Source organism: Homalodisca vitripennis, chromosome 4 (assembly GCF_021130785.1).
Source record: "Homalodisca vitripennis isolate AUS2020 chromosome 4, UT_GWSS_2.1, whole genome shotgun sequence".
Taxonomy (NCBI): domain Eukaryota; kingdom Metazoa; phylum Arthropoda; class Insecta; order Hemiptera; family Cicadellidae; genus Homalodisca; species Homalodisca vitripennis.
Genome location: NC_060210.1, coordinates 174,872,213 through 174,894,237, shown reverse-complemented (window position 1 = coordinate 174,894,237; position 22,025 = coordinate 174,872,213). Strand labels below are relative to the sequence as shown.

Here is a 22,025-nt window from a genome sequence, read left to right as displayed (position 1 = left end):
CAAAGATTTAAAAATGAACCGTGTTTCGTCAAAATTTGTTCCTTGGCTGCTGACAGAAGACCAAAAGAACTGTCGACTTGAAATCGCACAGGACAATCTGGATTTGATAAAAAGAGACCCAGGGCTATTTAAAAAAGTTATTACTGGTGATGAGTCATGGGTGTATGGCTACCGCCCTGAAACAAAGGCTCAATCTTCACAGTGGAAAACTCACGAAAAGCAACGGCCGAAAAAAGCAAGACAAAGTCGAAGCAATGTCAAGACAATGCTGACAGTTTTTTTTTTACCAGGACGGCGTTGTTCATCACGGATATGCTGCAAGAGGCCAGACAGTGAATAAGGAGTATTATCTAGAGGTCCTAAGGCGGCTACGAGATGCAGTGCGAAGGAAACTACCTGAACTGTGGACAAGCCGTGACTGGATCCTGCACCACGACAACGCGCCAGCTCATTCCTCATTCTTATTCAGCAATCTTATTCAGCGTTTTTTGGTCAAACACGACATCAACCAACTACGTCAGCCTCCCTACAGTCCTGACATAGCTCCTTGTGACTTCTGGCTATTTCCGAAATTAAAAATTCCTTTGAAAGGAAAAAGATTTGACAATGTTGAACAAATAAACAAAATGCAACGAAGGACCTGTTAGCCATTCCACAAAATGAATTTAAGGAGTGTTTCCGGAAGTGGGAGGAGCGTTGGAATAAGGTAGTGGCTTGTGGAGGGGAGTACTTTGGAGGGGACCAGATTGCCGTTGCCGCCGAGTAATGTCAGTTCATGCCAGACGTCAAGGTCGGATACTTTTTGGACACACCTCGTATGTCTACATTTGCATCCAAGCATTGGGCAAGTGCTGACAATATAAATATACATACTCCTTTCCACTGATTTTCCACTGAAACCAAAGATCATATACTAGTTGTGCTTGGTATTAGATGACATAGATAGCTTTGTGTCTGTTTGTTAGCAGATTTGAGTTGTGGCAACCTTCCTTTGGTTTACGTCAGAGGGAGGGAGAAAAGGCACCCTGCCTATACTAGCTGCCACCACCTGCATGGTCAACAATTGAATGGGTCCCTCGAACAACGTTGTAACTGACAAAAGTGAAATTTTTCAGGAAGTGAAAAAAACTTTCTGGTTGGGATATTTTCTGTGGAGATAAAGTTATTTTGATGTAAAACTATTCATTGTATAAAATAACAACTATATAACAAATATTAACTTTAAATGTATTGCGTAACTTGAGTTGTAAGTGGATTTACATCCAAATTTTATGGAACAACGTTGTAACTAACGTCAGTTACAACGTTGTTCTTCGGACAAGTCACATTTTAAAATATGGACTTTGAAAAGATGACACTAGAGTTCAGTTAAACAGTAGTTTATTGTTATGTAATACTTAAGTAAGACACAATTGATATATATTTATAAAAAAGGACTTTACAATAGTCATTGTCCATTTTACTAAAATATTCAATCATGTAAAATTTTACATTTTATTCATGTAAACTATATTGGTTATTCCACTGAAATATTCTCGTAAAATGGAACATTTTCTTGAGGTATGTACCTGCACATATCCAGTAAGTCTTTTTTCTTAGCAGCTTTGATTGGTAAGGTGCCTTCATAATACCGTGGGAATTGTTCAACTACAACGGGAGGATGTCTACGCACCTCCTTCTTTGAAGCCCTCTTCTTCTGTGAAGTGCTCGTCTTTGATGTATTTACATCATCTCGTTCTCTGATTATTTTGGATAATACATGACCATACCATGGCTGTAAGACATTGTGAGCCGTCCTGCCGCACAAAGTAGTTGGGTCGTCTGCAGTCATTTGATACCAAACATGGTTTGTAATATTGAACTTATTTGTGGCCAAGCTATTCAACACAATGTCTGTGTTTTTAAAGTCCTCAGTGTTCATAATACAAACAGTAAAAGGGTGATTTGAATTTGCATGAGCTATTATTTCAACCCATTGGAAGGGGACATAAACGTGCTTGCCTTTTTTTGCCTTTTCTATCAAAGCGAAATCTCGATCGCATGGGAGGAAGCTATGACCTGTAGTCATGAATTTTTGTTCAACGGTAATTAAAGAAATGATTGGTCACCAGGTGCTGCATTACACCGATCAATCTCCAGTTATTGTTTTGGCCGATGCAGCGGTCTGACCAAAGCTTCAGTGTACGGGTTTGGCCTGGTTTGAGCTTTTGAAAGTTGAGTTTAATATACTTCAAGATACATGATGCTATTTCTGCTGATCCCCGTTTGCCTACAGTTTCATTCCATAAAAACATACAAGCTTCATTCTTGCCATGTCGTGTACTGCTAAATTGTAGCATGAGAGCTGTCGTTGATAAAATACATTGGAATCTTAGTTTAGTTATTATTATTAATTAAAAAAAACAGTGTTTGTGAAGACGTGTTTATACCAGGTTGTTTTACTATAAGTATTAGGTGTAGATACAACGTTGTTCTGCTTACCATTTCAGGTGTCAAATTTCCAGGAACGGGCTTCTTCCTCTTGGAAATGTAGGGGTTCCCAGCATCCCTGGCTCTTTTGCGGTTGGTGTCTTTCCATTGATTAATCTTCATTTTGCGTTTTCTTCCCTTATTCAAACGATTTTGAATGCCGGGTGAAATGACAACGCCAGGTTCGGGCAACATCATGCTAGATACAACATTGTTCTGAGCGCGGATGCCAGTTTCCCGCCAATTCGATCAGCCGTTCCGGGCTGCCAGGGTGGTTTTATTCAAAAATAAATTTACCACACGATGCAGAATGATAGTTACAACGTTGTTCCGCGACAAAGTCATTTTCATAGAAGTTGTCAGTTACAACGTTGTTCGAGGGACCCATTCAATTGTATCTCTTACAAAAAAAATACATCTTCTTTTTCTTCTAAGGGGCAGCCTACTGCCAACCACTTAAGTTCTAAGGGTACTTTTGCACACTCTGGAAGAATATTATGTCAGTTTACAGTCTCAGCACACTAAACACAGAAAAATACTGATTAGATCTCCCTGGGGAAATACACCATCCTTGTCCAAAATTTGAGTCGGCAGCAGAAGAAGTACTGACCTAATAACTGTTCTAAGAGCTATTAACGTAGATCAACAATAAGTGTCTTTTTCTTGTATGCTAAAAATAAATAAATAAAATGTTTACTCTACTTTTAAGATTTAAAGCATATAAAAAACTATCTTTGTTCTCCACAAGCATGCTGGTTCCATTAAAACATTTTATATTTTTAAGATTTGTGCAGACTTTGCAGAATTGAAGGATGTCATGCTTTACATCTACGTCATAATTCGGTGTAATATGTCTTTTTTAAATAGGAAATTAAGTTGTACTGTGTGTTCAGTAAGCAAAGAATCATCCAAACAAGCTTTAATCAATGACAGTGGAAGTAAAATAAAATTTCTAAGCAAACAAGAGTCACTCTACGCAAATTTGTGGTAATCACTAGGTTTGGTAATTTCCAGGTGTTTATTGTGTATTGAGATTCTTTTTACACTTTTTTAGAGATAAGAAGAATGGTCATGAAAATGTTTTATTTAAAATTAGTAGTTAGACATCGTCAGTCCTTTGATCAAATTCATTAAGTTGTTAGAAGAGATGGTACTGTAGGCAGCTGTTCAGATGTCGTCCAAACTGAAATCTGTTGTTCTTCTTCAGGTCCACTAGTAGGCATTCTATAACTGGGCTCATACATGGTTGGTTTCTTTTCTGTGGTTGTCAGTCTGTGTACTGTGTGTGGTTGGTAGCTAGAGGCATGTTTGGTGTTGTAGCTGTGATTTTCGGCACTGGTTCTTGCTGCTTCGGGTGACTTGGTTTGGAGCAATGTTTTGAAGATTTAAAAGTTCATTACAGAGAGTATTTTCAACTCTGTAAAGACTTGTAAATAGGCTGGAGGTTCCTTACAATCCTGATTGCTCTTTCTTCATAGATGAGGAGCCACTGTTATTTGTCCACTGTAGTGCCTTCCCAGGCTGCAATCCCGTACCAGTGAGATTCATGGAGGGCAAAGTAAGCAATCTTTGCTGTTGCTACATCACTAGTACTTTTCATCGTGCAGATTACACTCAGTACTGTGCTGAGTTTGTTACAAAGGGAGTCTATGTGGTTAGTCCAAGAAAGACGGTCATCAATTATTGTGCCCAGTTATTTTCTGATATTTCTTTGTGCCTTACTAGAACCAGCTGCTATGTTTTATTCTCGTCAACAACAAGATCATTTCCTGGACAGTATTGTATTATCATGTATTATCTAAGGGAATCGACTTCTCCTTTAAAAAAAAAAGAAAATGTTTAAAGCAATGTACGCTGTTATTTCAGTTATTTTTGTTCTTTTTGACTTAGTAGGAGTTTATAATCAGCATACATTACTGAACATCTGTAGTTTTGCATTTAATCATTTGTATATAAAATAAAAACGAAATAAACCCAAATACAGATCCTTGTGGTACACTGAGATTAATGATATATGGCAGTAATTTTATTTGTTGTGTTAATACATTACCAGTGAGGTTTATTTCATCAATATGTCTTTGTTCTGTTGGTTATCTTTTTGTCCAGTCATAAGATTGTTACTTTACTCCAAGATTTATCAGTGTTCTTAAGAGATAGTCATGGTTAAGACAAAGCTAAGGGCAGAAGGGCTAAAAATAGGCCTGTATCAAGCAAAGGGCCGGTATCATATGTCCAGGTTAATGTAAAGAAAAACTAGTATCTCACCAATGAGTAGAAATCTGTTTAACTTATTGACAGTTCTGAGTTCACATTGATTCCACATATGATACAACTTTTCTCATTATTGCATCTGAAAATAACTGTGATCATGTACATATATTTTCGATTATTTATTATTCTTCATTTTTAAAAGTTGTGATTTTACCAACAGTAAATCAACTGCTGAATTGTGCCAACACATGGATGTGACTATTGGAAAGGATGATAATTGCAAAAGTGTTTTTCCACATCCAAGAAACAAATTGATAAGTGAACAGACACCCACCCTACCTCTAATGAGTAATCAGGTATGATTTGTTCTTGTATAAGTGAAAACTGTATACAAATACTGAAAAAATGCATGAAATTTGGAATTTGTTATTAATTTTAGAATTTTGGTATTGTTTGTCTTTAGGATTATGATGAAAATTTCTATTTTTCAATATATGCTATGAAACCTTAGATATATTACCTTGGATAGTACAACTTTCTTTATTTCCAGCCCGGCAATAACAATAACTCTTTAATAAGTAAAAACGCAAGAAACTTAAGAAACAAACATATTGACACATTCTTTAAATCGGATAACTGTTTTAGGTTTACTGAGTACCTTCAGGGGTGCTCTATCGCTGGGCTTTAGCTTGACACTAATTTTTGGGACACCTTTATAATTTTGTAACTCACTAGTGTTTCCGTTCAGTATTGTAAATATACCACGGACTGTGTTTATAAGTGTAGTGTATATACATATATATATATATATATATATATATTTCTTTCTTTTTATAATACATTTAAAACACTTAAAGTCTAATTTGGTGGAGTTTTAAAACTATATCTCTTATAGAACTCAAGCTATTGCGTTTTTAAAACCGTAAAAAGTTAGAAATTCTTGTGTGCTAAGTGGCCATTAAAGCCATATCAATGGGTTAACCCATTGGAGAAGAAACATGCGGTGGTTACGTGCTGAGCGTCCCGGTCTGAATGCTGAGCCAGGCGCTGGTTACGTGAGCTAAGTTTAGCCACTCTTCTTTATTGTTATGGATTGTCTGGTTCTGAAAATATCTGACATATTGTTGCCATGGTTTTTCTGGTTCTTTAACTAAGAAGATAATACATTAATTTTTTTTGTCACTGGCAGCATTGAATTTGACTATGTGTTTGTTGAAACGTTTCATCATTGTTTTTGTTTGTCAGCTGCTATATGCGAAATTAGATATGTTGTTTGTTTACTTGTTGTATGTTGTTTGAGATTGGTCATAATTGTTGTAAAAACTACTGGATTATGTTATCGCTTTAATTCTAGACATTGATTATTACTGCAAGTTTGATATCAGTTAATGTGATGGAAGTGTGGAAAACATAATTATTTTCTGTGTTCAAAAATCACTTGCTGATTTGTGTGAGGATGAAGAACTTAAACGTCAAAATTAACATTATTTTGATTATTTTCAAATTCTAAAGTACATTTAATTGTAAAGTAATTTTGTGTTCAGTAAATTTAAAAAAATCTGAATTTCCTAGGAAATAAAATGTTTGAGTAAATGTCCAGCAAAATCATAAAAAATTATTTGTAATATTTTCTTTCATTTTATTTTGAGCTTATTATTTTAGGTAACAAGCTCATTTTATATATTTTTTTTTTCATTTTTTTGTTAGTTTATTATTTTGAGCTTATGAACATATTTATTTAAGTAAAAACCATTGTCATGTCTTATGTAAAGTATGTTGAAGTTAGTTATAAAGTAACTAAAAAATAATGTATACATTTATTATATATATATATATATATATATATATATATATATATATATATACATAAAGTTTACATGTTTTTACTAATATTTTATTATAAAATGGTATTTATTATATGCAATGAAGATTTTATTGTTAAGACAGTGGTAAAAAAAAAATGAATGCTCTATCTTTTATGGATTATATTTTAGAAAGCTTTAACCAAAGTCTTGAATTTTTGCCCAATTTAATTTCTGTTTGCTACAGAAGCCTCAATAAATACTTTTTTAATTGGTAAAAGAAATATTTATGGTTTATAAATATTTGATGGTTTGAAGAAAAAAAAGTTCTATTGGCTCAACAATCTAATACGTGGTGTAAAAATAGCCAATCATTGATAATTTGGGTTAATAGAAAACCCTAGTTACTATACAACAGCTAATTCCAAGTATCTAGCTCTCTTTTTACTACTACGCACAGTGCAAAATCAACATGTATTCTCTGACTTTCTTGTGTGGAGATTTTGCATTGTTTCTAGATATATTTGGCACAGTTTTACTTTGTAGTTTTCCCTGGAAAATCTGAGAACAATTTTGAATATTATCATTGAAAGGAGTGGCTGATTAACTAAGTGACTACTATTGATATGTCTGAGTAGTTATCAGACAAAACATATGAGAACTGAATAATTAAAAATGGACCTGAATAATTGAAAGCCATATTATAGACTTTGTTATAATAACTATTGTTAGTTACACAGTATTTAAACCTTTCCAGCGTTATTGACGCGGATCCGCGGAGGGCCACTACAAGCTCAAAACGTCATTGCCGTGGATCGGCGTTTTTGCATTCTTTATTTTCTTACTGCTATGTTAGTTGAATATTTTGCTACTAGATGGTTCTAGTAGTCATGCGACATACAGACGGGTTGTCCCGCCTCGAATTCTGTTACAATGGGAGTGGCAGTTGCTTCTAATTGGCCAAACACTGTCTAGCGGGCGTGGCCCCGCACTTTTCACAAAGTCATTGACGGGAGCTCCCGTCAAGGCATCTAGCCAGTTAGTTAGTGGGAAGCGTCCGGTACACGCATATGTATTTTGGTTATCGCTAATTTTCTGTTGTGTCCTATTCTTTTTAAAGTAAATTATTCATATTATATACAGCAGTTTCCAGTATTTATTTAGTGTTTTTTTACCATTATTCGTGTGAATGGCGAATCCAAACGATTCGGAACTTGAAGATTCGGTAATTTTGAGCAATTACTTGGTCAACCCCAAACTTTTTCATATTTTACTACGGTCATAAGGATGTTATCAGAAAGCAAGAAACATAATTCAATCCCAGCAAGGCTGTCCTACAGGTTGCCGAGCAATAAGAAGGTTCAAAGTCCACGCGATAACAGTGGCTTGCGGGAGACGCGCGGAATGTCAGTCGTGACAGCCCGCCACCAAATAAACACTCTGTCTACTTTTGTATTTTTCTAATTTTATTGGTTTGTAATATAGTATATGTTTATCTATAAAACTGTGTTTCATTCCTATACTTGCTGAATAAATAAAAAGATATTGGTGACAATTACACTGCTATTCTACGATATTCTCAAAAGTTAAAAATTAGCCTAGGAAATCCAAAAAGGGCTAAACAAATTTTATTCATCTTTAAATAACTCTATATTGACATACAGAAACGAAAAAAAATTTAACTTTACACATTGGAAATTTAAAAAAATTGTAACTTTATCAAAGATCAGGTCTAATTTTTCATGACGCTTAAAGGGTTAACTGTGACAATAATAATACAGTTATACAATTATTTTTGTAATGTTAATGTTTCAGGGCCAGAACCAGTGGCACAATGCAGTTGAAAATTTCAGTTCTCCTCTAGCTGAAAATAAAACTGCAGTAGATCCAGTAGTAAACCATGATTATTCCAACATGACAAACCATCATCGAATATTGGAAAGAAAATTGAAGTTTATACCCCGTCCAGTTGCAATCACTAAACGAATTGTTTTTCACAAAAATTAGCAAAATCTTGCATAGTAATATATGAATAATAAACAATATTTTCATTTCATTTTCTATCCCTTTTAGTTATGCTTTGAGTGGAAGTTGGGAGGAAGGTTATTGTGGTAATAATTTTGTGAAAGAATTACCACAGTCCAATCAATCAATCAATCAGAATACTTTATTCGTATAAATCAAGTACAGAATAAGCGTCAGGAGTAGGAATAGCAAAAGTGTTTTACAGTGTAATATTAATGATGAATGAAGTTTTGAGTGTGGTGGTGGTCAACTGTGCGGGGACGGGTTGTCACTGGAACATGGCTGAAGATTTCTAATTGATGAATTCTTCAACTGAGTAGAATGGTCTCTCTGCAAGTCAAGCCGATAGACGCTGTCTTGTACTGCTTACATTGGGGCCTTTAATTGTCTCTGGTAGTAGGTTCAGAAACTTCACTCCCATGAAGGAAGGCTTTTCTTCAAAGAGAGAAAGATGGTGTATCAGTAGGGTGAAATTCATAGCCTGTCGAGTGTTTCGGTTGTGCCTTTCTATGCCTCGTTCAAGTTGCAGTCTGCAGGCGTAGGTTGTTACAGCCAGGATGTACGTGCTGGTCACTGTTAAGATTTTCAGTTCACGAATTTAGGTCTGCAACTTTCTCTTTGGTTATTTCTGTTAGTATACGTATTGCTTTTTCTGGTGGATAAGGACACGCTGTAAATTGGTTGCTGATGAATTTCCCCATACTTCCAAGCCATAACGAAGATGTGATTCAAAGAGTGAGTGGTAAGCAATCTTGGCTGTGTTGGTGTTACTTATAGTTTTAATTCTTTTAATGACATAGAGACTGCTACTCAATTTACTACAGAGACTGTCAGTATGAGGGGTCCATGTCAGTTTCTGGTCTAATATTACACCTACATGCTTGGCTTCTTCTGGAGCTTTAATATCCGGGATCCTGTTTACTGCATTATTTCTTCTGCCAAACACCAGTGTCTTCTCTACATTAACTACTAGGCTATTGTGTTGCAATATTGTATTGCCATGTTAATGGAGACAAAGGAATACATCTCAAGAGCTCCAGGGTATTTTTTCTCTAAGTAGGAGGACAGTGTCATCAGCATACATAAGAGACTTGCTGTAGTCTTCCATATAGTGCAGGAGATCATTTGTGAATATGACAAAAAGGATGGGGCCCAGTACTGAGCCTTGTGGAACACCCCTTACTACTAGCAGTGGTCTTGATCTCACTGTTTGTGTAACCCCTCTTTCAGTATATTTAAGTTCAACCATCTGGCTTCTTCCCATTAAATAGCTATTGAACCATTCTGCATATTTCCCACCCACTCCAATTCCTCTCAGCTTGTTACATAATTGGGTGTGATCCAAACAGTCAAATGATTTACTAAAATCAAAAGAATTGCAGTTGGTGTGTTTGCTTTCTCTAAGTTGTCTATTACATACTCGGTTAATGCTATTATGGCAGATGTGGTTGATTTTCTATGTAGAAAACCATGCTGATGTGGTGTAAGCAACTGATTGGTTGATAGGTGTTGTAGTAGTCTGTTAAGTACTATTTTTTCAAAAACTTTGGAAAATGTGGGAATAAGTAAGATAGGTCGGTAATTCTTTGTGTCCAGATGGTTTCCTTTTTTTAAATTTTGGATAGACCTTAGCAATTTTCAGCTCACTTGGAAAAACCCCCTGTTGGAATGAGCGGTTGACGATGTATGTTAGTGGTCTAACAAGTTCTTCTTTACATTTTTTCAAGAGATTAGCAGATACATGCAGATACATTTTGTTTTTAGGGTGTTAATTACTTGACTCAACTCCTGCTCGTTTGTTGGCTGAAGAGACATTTGGGATATCTGATCTTGCGCTTCTGTATTTTCAGTTGGCTGATAGTAGCATTGAGGATTTTTTTTTAAGGGTTTCGTTGGCTATATTAGTGAAGAACTCGTTAAGATGATGAGAAAATTTTTTAGGATCATTGGTTTTGTGACCATGTATTTCTAGTTCAATTGTTTTCTCTGTGTCTTGCAGTTTTCCTTTCTCTATTGATCACCTTCCAAATAGTTTTGCTTTTGTTGTCTGCTTCCTCTATTTGGACTGCTGTAGCCTGGCGTCTTAAGTTCCCTCAGCTTTAAGGCATAAGTTTTTTCTTATTTGACATCATTATTTTATCTTCCTCTGCTCCTCTCAGCAGATATCTGTTCTTTGCCTGCAGAAATTCTTGTTTTAGAACCTCAGCTTCATGATTAGTTAAAGAAAATTGTTTTCTCTTCTTCTTCCTTGTTTTTGCTTTGGGACATGTTTGGTTAATAGCTTCTGCAATAATCTTACTGAAGTTACTGTAAGCATTCTCTGCTTGATATTCATTGAACACACTTTACCAGGTTTCTTGATTTAGAATTGATTTTGTTCATAACATTTCTTTGGCTGAAATTTCTCAAAAATAGAACTTTGTTCTTTGTTTCTGGGGCAGAGGTATTTATTTTGCAGAGCTGTGCTGTGTGGTCGCTTAGTCCAGCATTAAGAATTTCAACCTGGATATCATCTTTCTCTAGTTATTTGTACAAACACAGTCAATTGAACTTATTGTTATTCTTGTTGATGGAAGAGGGAGTTGTGTCATATTGTGGCTAAGTAGGAGTTCACTTAGTTTAGTCACTTCTCGGTTTGGCTCCAGACAGTCAATGTTGATGTCGCCTATGAGAATAACCTGAGTTTACCATGATTGTGTTTCCTCCAGGGTTTCTGAGACAATATCCAAGGATTCATGTAGGTTTTCTGTAGACGCCAATAACATATAGGTTTTTCCTGCCCTGTTTTATTTTCACAGATATTAGCTCACACTTTCGTTCGATGCTTTGGTTTGTTATACCTTAGGTTATAATGGCATATCTAAAATCGTCATTCTTATAAATAGCTACACCACCTTTTTGGTAGTTGGTTCTGCTATACTCTGTAACAAGAGTGTATCCAGAGATATAAGTATTCTGAATTTCGTCCTGGTTTATACCATGCTCAGTCAATACTAGCAGATCTGGTTTTAAGTCCTCCAGTAGATGGGTTAATCTTTAAATTTTATTTGAAAGTCTGTCCATGTTTTGGTGAAGTATCCTGAGTTGTTTATGTTTTTTGATCTTAACTGAAGTTGGTGGTTTTGTTAAATCTCTTTTATGTTTTTGAGTTTCATTCACTCTGTTGTAATGGGTTATTTGGGAATGCCTTAGTTGTGTGATACCTGCTCCTTGTTTTGAGTTTTGATTTTCTCTAAAAACGAATTTTTCAAACTGGTGATCATTTCAGGGGAGTGAGTGTTATGTCTTAATTTTTGGTACATTTCTGTGTACTTGTGGTAGAAGTCCTCAGTACATTTTTCCTTCAGAGTTTGTCTGGCTCTCCCCATTGTATTCTTATTCATATCTCCTTCAAAGCGGTCTGAGGTAGATGTAACTTGCGTTTTGTATTTTGCATTTTGAAGAGATACACTGAGTACATTGCTTCTCCTTTCACTATATTGACTCCTGTTATTCTTGGTTATTAGTGGTGTTGAAGATGTTTTAGAAGCTTTCAAGGATTTGGTTTGTTCTGCTTTTGAGTCATTGAAAGTTTGTGATGTCAAGCTATTCATTGTATGCTCCAAATTATCTTGCCTTATCTTTAATTGAGCAAGTTCAACCAGAATGCTTGTGGAGCAATTCAGTGGTTGTATAGAACAATATGAGTCCGTTTCAGTTTGTGTCTCTTTGTTATTGTTTGTAGGCAACTCAGATTTTTTAGTTTCTTGAGAGCTTATTTTCTTTTCAAGTTTTACTATAGTTTTCTCTAAGCTGCTGATTTTTTAAATGTAGTCTTCAATAAGGCCTTGTTTGACATCATGTTCCTCAAAGATTTGTTGTGTATCTAATCGGAATTTCCTTTTTTTTTCAAGTTGAGATTGTACTTCAGAAATATTCTGCAATAGGTCTTCTATTTTATTTATGTATTTATTTTCTTCAGATTCCATTTTTGCATTAGTTTCTTCCAGCGTTTCGAGTTTGGCCTCTACTCTCATGTTATTTTTTCCTTCAAAAACTTGTTCTCCTCTAGGAGCTTAGCCCCTATTTCTCCAGCCATTTTCAATTTTTCATGGTCGTCTTCTAGGTTTTGTAGGAAGTTATTCTCGCTTAAGCTGCTTTCAAGCTCATTAATTGAGTTGCACAGAAGCTCTGGACTCACAGAAGAATTAGGGATAGCTTGTATAGAGAATTCATGATTTATTTTACAATTGCTACACTTCCATGAGTTTATTTCCTTATCACTCCATTTCTTCAGTAATTTTTCAGAGATATTCTGACATCCTGCATGGTGCCACAAATTACAGGGGCCAGTGCATTTTATCCCTGAAAATTTCACCCCTATTGAGCAGGAACCACAGGGATACTTTGACGGCATTTTGAAGTCGAAATATGATGTCAATAATTATTTAATTAATAAGTTAGTAATATTTATTGTGTTTGATGGTAATTTATTTAATCTTGAACTTAATTAAATGGCAATCAAGTGGCGAGTCAGAAGCTTGAGTAGTACAACAGCTGGTTGCATTGCTGTAGGTCAGTGCTGACATGGTGTCTGAGGTCAGTAGTCTGGTGGTCTAGTTACAGGTGGCCAGACAGCTGTGTGCCAGCGCCAACACTGTATGATGTGGCTATCTGTTGGCTTGTGACTTGGCAGTGACGTCACTTTTACTGTATTGTGTCATAAATAGTAATTTTGAATAGCCTGCATTCCATATTATTTTAATCTTTGATACTTTCTTGAAAGGTTAATACTAATATTCAAATTGATGGTTATAGTGCTTGTGTTTTAAGTTAAATGCTGAAAATGTCTTACACTTGACTGGCTTGGTTACTGTTAAAAATAAAACTTAAGCCTCTTAATATAGTTTTGAAAATTCCATGAAATATAATTGTTGGTTGACTGATGTACAATCCAAGGTAAGTTTTGTGCACAAATAGATAATATTTTGTTGGATTATTACCACTTAAATACACACTTTACTTGGAGTTCACTTTGCAGTAACTGTTGTCTATCAGCCATGTTTTTATGTCCATTCATGTTAATCACAAAAGTTTGTTAAAATACCAGGATAAATATATTTTTCTTCTATGTGCTTGCTGTTTGGTAGTAACATAAACACAGACTACTTAAGTACAGAATGTACTGACCAGCCATCTATTCCTAGATATCTTTTTGCTGATATGTCTTTTAGATGTCACATCTTTAATCTGTACTCTAACATAAATTTTTACACATAATGTAAACATGGTGGGAAGGATTGATTCAATGTGAATGTTGAGTTTAGCCACAGTCAGCTTCCAGACACTGCATTAAGAGGAAGGCGAACTGGAACTAAACTCAACATTCACATACAAGTTTAGCTTTATTTATTAAAGCTGTAATAAAAATAATCAAACCTAGTAACAGATTGGTTTATTTTTTGCACATCAAATATACAAAATAAAGGAACTTTTAAAAGTTGTAGAAGTCATCTTTAGCTGCACTTCTATCACTATTTACTGTGATTTCTGGAAGTGTGCATTTAGAGGGCCTTCATCAGTGTATCCTGCGATCTCCTGGGGAATTACTGCACTCTCCTCCACTCCTGTGCAGGGTCTGCACATGCACTCCAGCGGTGCCTTTGTGATTACCTATAACAATTATAGTAGAGCATCAATAATCCGGATATTAAAAATTAACAATCCAGATTTAATTGCGGTAACAAATTGCATTGAGTAAATACACTACTATAGCTACTGAGTGCTATGAATATGAGTTAGAGGTATTGTATGTTGTGTAAAGGTAGGGATTGTGTAAAACATCACTTTTTTGTTTACTTAGATATACTATTTCATGTATAGTTGTTGAAAAAAACAGTAGAATCAGATAAGATGAGAATGAAAATGACATTCAAGAAGCAGGGCTTACACATTTTGAAGCATTTACAGCAGTAGAGACACTGATATTATGGTTTAAAAAACAAAGTGAAAATACACCAACAAATTCTTTCTTACTAAGCAAATGAGAGATTTAGCTGGAAAATCGAATGACTACTGCAGTTAAAAAATAAACAAATGATTTTTGTTAAGTTCAAGCACTATTTAATTTATTTGTTAGCATTGTTTGCTGCACTCACATGTAGCAATGTTGAAACCAAAGATGAGTTACTTTATTCTCTTCATGAAATAACTTAAATGCAATTCTGCACCAAAGAATGTTATATTTCAGTAATAAAAACATTAAAATTAATTACACTTATGGTTTTATTTATGTTATCCACATTCTTCTCTTTATTTTGGATAAAGAGAACTAAATAATCATATCAACAGTGAAGTTTATCCTTCAGAGCTTCCAATGCAAAAAGCCTATAAACATAAGTTAATTTAAATTCCAAAATGTTTGGAATTCTTTTAGATTTAGATTTGTTTTTAATGTGGTAGGCCTATTAAAACAAATTTGCTTCTAATTCATTGCTCCTTTTAATGTTGCAAACAAATCTTCACTAATAACAATTTAACATCAAGTCTTATAATAAATTGACGAGTGACTGGAGTGAATGAGTGCAAAATTTGTATATGTGAATGTGATACTGTGTTATGTTTGTAAAATTTTATCCTAAATGGCTGACTTTTACCATAAAATATAATATATTATATTGCATACGGTAATAGAAGATTTTATTTTATTTGAAACTAATGATGTGTAGGTTTTGAATGTCCATTTCCAATCCCATTGATTGTTAAAAAAGAACTAAAATCAAGGGTTGATTCGAAATGTCATTTTTTCGTTCCAACCAGTTATTATGAACAATTGTCAAACCTTTGTTTGTATCATAATCGTTTGTTCTTTCAAAGAATAATACAGCAAAGTCAAATTCCAAAAATGGTTAAAATATTTATTAATAATGAAGTTTACTCTTTTCATAAAAAAAGATTGTGTTACACTGATTTGTGTATCATAAGTGGTTGGTTGGTTGTGGTATGTGTAGATGACCCTTTTATTAGTCATAATCCATCATTTATTGTGTTTTTGAGACACAATAATCCGTGCTACTTAGAGTTAAATGTTTGTACTGTGATTGTTCCATGTCAAGTTTATTGACCACTCTTTCACCTTACAATCCATTTTCCACACTTTACCATGATTAGACTCAGTTTTGTTATTGGTTAACCCTACATCGGGCGCTAAACGGAGTTTTCCTCCGTGTATTTTTTTATTATTAAAAATAGTACTACTTTTCTGATGTTGGCAGTCGTTTCCCGCAGTGTACTTCACGAGCATCTTTCGGGGAAGCGAAACAATAGCCTCCTCTTATCTTTGTCAACATCTGTCAGTATGAGGTCTACTTCCATGCGAGACTGGATGATTCCTCCGTGAGCGCCCGATGTTGTGTTTGTAGTGCTTGGACGAAATCTCCGTGAGCGCCTTATTGTGTTTAGTTTTTATGGAGTAATAATCCGTGTGCGCCTAAATATGTGACCTGTGATGGTTTCTTTTGAAGTTTTGCAATATGTTTTATTTGGATTTAGTGAAATGGAGAATGAAGACGAGAGACTTGTCAGTACAGTTCCCGTGTGCTAGGGAACATTTCAGTACTGTTTATGGGGTGAACATTGTCGTTATAAGAACCAGAAGGAAAATGTTTTGAAACTTTGTGTAGTGTGTAAAAAAAGTTTTAGTAAAGATTAAATTTTGATTTCAGAGTAATAATTGACATTACAATTGTATAATATCTGAAGAATTGAAGTAAGTTGTTTTTGTAAGAAGTTAAAAACTAAGTTAATTTCCAAGTATTATTACAGTAGGTTAAACATTTTTACAATTAATTGCATTATTCCTTAAAATTAATCATGTTGTTATTATACAATAACCTTTTTTTAAGATTTTGAATTTCTTATTTGGAGAATTCAATACATAAGAGAGTAATTTTTATTTAATTTCTAAAAATGAATATTTTACATTGTAATTAAATCAGTATGAATATTTAAACAAATAAAAACAGTTTAAACGACTATGATATCCATTTTTCGCAAACCTGGAGGGTTAATGTTTTTACATACATAGCACTACTGAAATTTTGAACTCTGTCTAGTATCCTTCATGATAATTTGATCTCCCATAAGGTCTTATTAGTATTATGTACCGGAACAGATACAATACAATAATTGTATGCATGTATACTTAAACTATGTGCTTGAATTTTTATTAAAAATCATCACTAGATTGTTGGAAGTATATCATACTATTCAGAACTTATAGTATTTTTACTAATACATTTTTCTAGAAGGGAAACATTGAACTTATGTAAAAAAAGCCCACAATTAAGGATTACTCATTTATAGATCACGCCAGATTCAACCATTATTCAGAATGAGCCAACCCCTCACCCAAGCACAGTGAAGAATTGGTATATTTTTATGGAACTATGATAATTGACTATGATAGCTGTCACCAAACAAGTACTGTTTTTACCTTTCTAAATTTTCTCTCTCCTGCTTTAGCTTTCGGACAGAACAAAGAAACACTAGCTTCTCTCTCCCCACTTTCTTGGCAGCACATACATGAGCGTTCCATTTGCCAGATTTTCGAACCACTCACCTGAAACATGGAAGTACATTTTTCTTTATTTCAATTTATATTTATTCAATTGAAATATTAACATCTATTTTACATTTAACAATCCACGAAGACATTGGGTATTTCTCCACTAATACAATTGTAGTATTTGAAGTTCAACCAATATGCAAAACAATATATTATAGTATGTTATGATTTAAGAATTGATATAAAAATATCAGATACTATCTTACAATAAGTCTTGAACTACTTTGCATTATTTATATTCTTTATGGCAAAATTGGATTTAATTTTAATCTTTAATGATATGCAAATGCCTCTTTATTTTGTTTTCTTGTTTACTTTCTGTATTCCTCAGATGTCTGCTTTTGGAAAATTGCATTGCTATAAATATTGATGCTGATTTTATGTCAAGTTGGGCTGAAGAAGATAGATGATAAAAACATTTTCTTGTATTGCTAGTATCAAGGTTCCTTTGAAACCACATGAGCGCATGATAAGTGTTAATAAGTATGGTGTGAGAAATTATGGACTAGAGCACTCCCATCATTTGATACACTGTATTGGACTGAGTCTAAATTTCATTGTCTAAACTCTAAACAGCAAGGATGGATGAAATAGGAGTTGAGAGTAGGTACAGTATCTAGAGACACCAGCAAGAATATACAACAGGAAAGCAGCATTGGTAATCTGTACAGGACCATTTATGTAATCCCGAGTTTTCACAAAAATTGTGGTTGAATCAAATGTCATTATGATTCAATATGCAACATAATGGCTGCATTCATATCATATGGTAGGTGATCTAGGCAACAAGAACAGTTTTTCAATATATGGTAACCTATGTAAGACTGATATTGTTTGTCATTGACACTTAAGTGGTGAATGGAATGCCTATGTTTTGTAGAGATGTCAAGGTAATCCGTCATAAAGTTCTTTGTTTAAAATCATTATTTACAGAGTATTGTTCAAAAGGATTAAGGACATTTTTGCCTTCATTAGAATACAAATTATTACAAGAGTAGAAACAGCTATTCACAGATATTCATAAACTTGTCATCCTATCAAATAATTCATTGTAAATTATGTATTTTACAAAGAACTAGATGATGGGTTACCTGGAAATCTTGTTACATTTACACAGTCTAAGTAAGAAGTGATGCTATTGTAATATTTAGTCTGGATAATGTCGGTAAAAGAAGTGTAAACTGTGTATTTATTCCATACAGCACCGATTTTCTTAAAAATTTGTATTCAGGTTCTATTTGTCCTCTGTTTTAACGTATACCCTGTGCCGGGGGTAGCTTTTTCCCTGGGGGTGGAAGCCAGCCCTTCTCAGGGATGATCAATTCTTCATTAGAAATAAGTGTGAAAATCAATAAATTAACTAACTCTAAGCAACTTTTGTTCTTTAAGTTTTTTCTGAAAGTCAATACTTTTCGACCTATTATATAACCAATCCAACATATACCCAGCCTGTAGTAGGATTGGTTATACGTTGGATATGCTGGCTACTACATCTTACTAGTCTAATACCTCGATTTACCATAAATCCAATTTTGAGAATATACCGACTAATCTGGTCGTTAGTCTTTGCTGTCTGGGTTGGAAATACACAAGCTTTATTTGCTTACCTTATATAGCCGATGACGGAGTGGTCTTTAGGTAATATCTAAATTATTTATCATACAATAAACACATGATGTAATAATGAAAATTAGCATATTTATCACATATGTCAAGATTATTGACTCCATGCAATAAATCAGGTATAACGTTCAGTTACATGTCATTATAAGCCCAAAATAAATTGTTACATAAACAATAAGGAAAATTTAAGAAATACAAATGAGTTTCTTTTGAATAAAAAGTAAACCATTTTTTCTGTAATTTTTAATCTTTTTACTTCTACACCTGGTAATAAATAATAAACTCTGGAACCCAGTATTTAATAATCAGATTATGGGTTTCTAAGGTTTAAGATAGATTAAAATATTAATATAATCTTTTATTCAGGTGAAAATGGAGCAAAACCATTGTATTTGTGTTAAAATACAATTTTAGGTCACTTTTGAGGTATAAAAAAAATTAAAACTGTACAGGCTACACGTGTCATCACAGCCGTAGCACTTACTTTTACTTATATACAAACCATAGAGATTTATACAAAAACATAGTTTTGTCCCTAGAAAAAGAAAACTGTTGCTTTATTTTGATAATATATTTTTATGGCCCATGGGTTATTCTGAGATTAACCTTTATTTTTACGAAAATTAACTACTGTATCATTTAAGATTTCAATATCTGCTAGAGATGTACATTAAGACAGACTACCAAGAGGCACAGTGTCTAATGTTGGCACACACACCACAGAGAGCTCCTTTGACGATAGGTAGTAAACATGTGAAATAAAAATCATGAGATCAGTGTAAGAAGAAATATTACTTTTTCAGAAAAATAATGTTTTTTAATATACTTCAGCAAGTGAATTATAATAAGTTTCTTAAAGGACAGAAGACCAGTTACATCTTTATTAATTTTTTACTCATATTCTAATCCAAAATTAAAATTTAATTTATTACAATTTTGTAGTGAGAATATTTATAGCAATAGAGTTTGTACAATTTTATTAAGAATGTAATGGATTATGGTTAATAAATATTCAGTCAAAATTGTTTGTATTTTTTTTTAAATTTTGGGTTTTGGCATAAACATGGTTGTTTAGTTAGTACATAGTAAAGCAAAATGTTAACAACTCATCTAAATTATGCCAAATGTCATTAAAATCCTATATAAATTAATGTGACCTCTAGCACTTATAGAAACAAATGCGTATAAAACTTTTTTGGGATATCCCAAAATGAATGCTTCTACCAAAACCTTTTTTTCTGCACTATTACCACACTTTCTTCTATACTGCAGAAATGAGAGTTTACAATACTGCAAACACATTGCTTTGAGCTTTAGCATATACAAAGCATTAATTGTTAAAAATAAACACTTCAGGTCTTGGCAATGTGCTCTTATAAGCAAATATAAGAAATTTCATTTACGGTACTTGAAATAATTCTTAATTGATAAATGTAGAGACAGAAAGGCCCACCTCATGTATTCAAAGAACCATAAGATGACCAGTTGGAAATTCTTGTGGTTTAGTCGCAAATCTAGATAAAAATTTAATATTTCTCCTACCGTACAGAATTTGAAGGAAGACATCAAATTCCAAAGCCAAAATACCATGAAATGTGAGTGTAGAGAGATAAGGAATTTAAACGCATATTTAGTATGTATTGGGATGCTCCTTGGCATTTTTTAAATACTTGAAACTATAAAATTTTATATTTGATTTATATACCATCCAAACATTAGATAAATACACGTGTTAGTGACAGTCTATTGTACTAACCTGGAGGTAGCTGCTACATCTGCCGGTGCAGGCAAATGAAGGGATGGGTTTCGGCACACATCCAGGATATTGGAGCACATGAATGACAGGTGTCACCTGACACTCATCTGAAGGTTTAGAGGCGTCATTGCACGTTACTGTTGCAATGTAGATAAACAGTATACTCGCCAACACTAAAACAATATTATTAACTAGACTAGATAAAATTCATGTTTTGTTTCAGTAGGATTGTAGAAACAGGTATTCAATTCCCATGCGTTATTGGTTATTGACCATTCTCCAATGAGGTTGAAAATATGGCAAAAGACAGTACCACAAACTAATTCCAAAATAATATAAATTGATTAAGGTTAGGCAAGTATCAAACTATTCTATAGCTCAGATTGATGTAATACGTGTGCATTTTAAAAGATCGCCATAGTAAAGTTAACACTTTAGCTCCCAAGTGGCTAATGTCTAGTCTTAAGCCGAACAGTATTGTAAGCTATATATGTCAACATTACAGGGTATAATATAAAATGTTAACATTTTCGTTCCTGAGCGACTCATGTCTAGTCTTAAGCTGAGCGACATTGTTAGCTTGTTTAAGCTATGGAATCGAATGAGTTAAGCATTAGAAAACAATCCTTAGTATAATAGAATGCTTTCAGATATTCAATTTTTAACATTTTATCACGTTGAATCCATCAGTAATTATACTGAATTAAAATGTGTGTTCGGGTGAATGGTCCCAGGCAATATATTACATATTGATTTGCAATAACAGTTTTTTTATTATTGAAGCTACAAATAATCAAGGCTATCTTGGGCTTTAATTTTTTGCAGAGGACCCGGATTTTCTTTGAAAGCTACCTACCTATTTACGCTCATGAATCAGTTAAAGCTCTGAATAATGGGCACAAAAAAAATCTATTACAAAAAAGTCAATTAAGCCTATTTAGATATTACAAAAAGTTACGTTTTATAAATTTTGTTACATTTTATTTGTATATTTACAGGCTGAATGGAGACCTACCTGTGTCCACAAACGTGTGCACAAATGCCATCATTAAAAAATATTCAAAAATAAAATTCTACAAATATTAATGAAGTGCTGTAAATGTTAGACTGAGTTTTAAATGTAACATGCATGACATGAATATTAAGAGAACATTACACAGAGTGGATGGATTGCCGTTCCATTACAGCTTTTATATTCTTCACCCTGGGAGCCCTCCCACCCCAAACCTCCCACCATCCTTTAATTCAAGTTATGCTTTATTCAACTAAACATGCCTCCTAAATAAAATAAAATAATCAATTCATATTAAGTAATACATTTAAAAGATTTTAATGTTATTACAATGTATACAGGATTTGTATACAATGTATTAAGATTTTGATGAACTAACCCATTAATTAATTTCAAAAAATTGAGAAGTCATGATATTGCTAATCCTCTATGGGTTTTTGCTTTTAAAGTAAATATTTCTGCAGAAAACAATCCGTTAATCTATCTCGTTAAATCACATAACATTGGGAAAGAGTGGTCGAC

At 33.7% G+C, this 22,025-nt stretch overlaps 2 protein-coding genes across 4 annotated transcripts in view; one reads left to right on the top strand and one right to left on the bottom strand.

Annotated features, from left to right (window-relative positions):
* Window positions 1-8,538, top strand: part of LOC124360692 (RNA-binding protein 48-like) — a 41,682-nt gene extending 33,144 nt beyond the window's left edge. For all 3 annotated transcript variants that reach the window (XM_046814517.1, XM_046814518.1, XM_046814519.1), the window contains 2 exons: window positions 4,901-5,036; window positions 8,298-8,538. In XM_046814517.1, coding sequence (XP_046670473.1) covers window positions 4,901-5,036; window positions 8,298-8,489 — 328 coding nt within the window. In that variant the 3' untranslated portion in view covers window positions 8,490-8,538. The remainder of the gene's footprint in view (window positions 1-4,900; window positions 5,037-8,297) is intronic.
* A 5,387-nt stretch (window positions 8,539-13,925) lies between these two features.
* LOC124360693 (bursicon) lies at window positions 13,926-21,668 on the bottom strand. Its single transcript, XM_046814521.1, has 4 exons — window positions 21,507-21,668; window positions 20,492-20,664; window positions 16,981-17,106; window positions 13,926-14,159 (listed from the first exon to the last, which is right to left on the bottom strand). The coding sequence occupies exons 1-4, from the start codon at window positions 21,538-21,540 to the stop codon at window positions 14,025-14,027; spliced, it is 468 nt and encodes a 155-aa protein (XP_046670477.1). The 5' UTR covers window positions 21,541-21,668; the 3' UTR covers window positions 13,926-14,024.
* Between the last annotated feature and the right edge of the window lie 357 nt (window positions 21,669-22,025).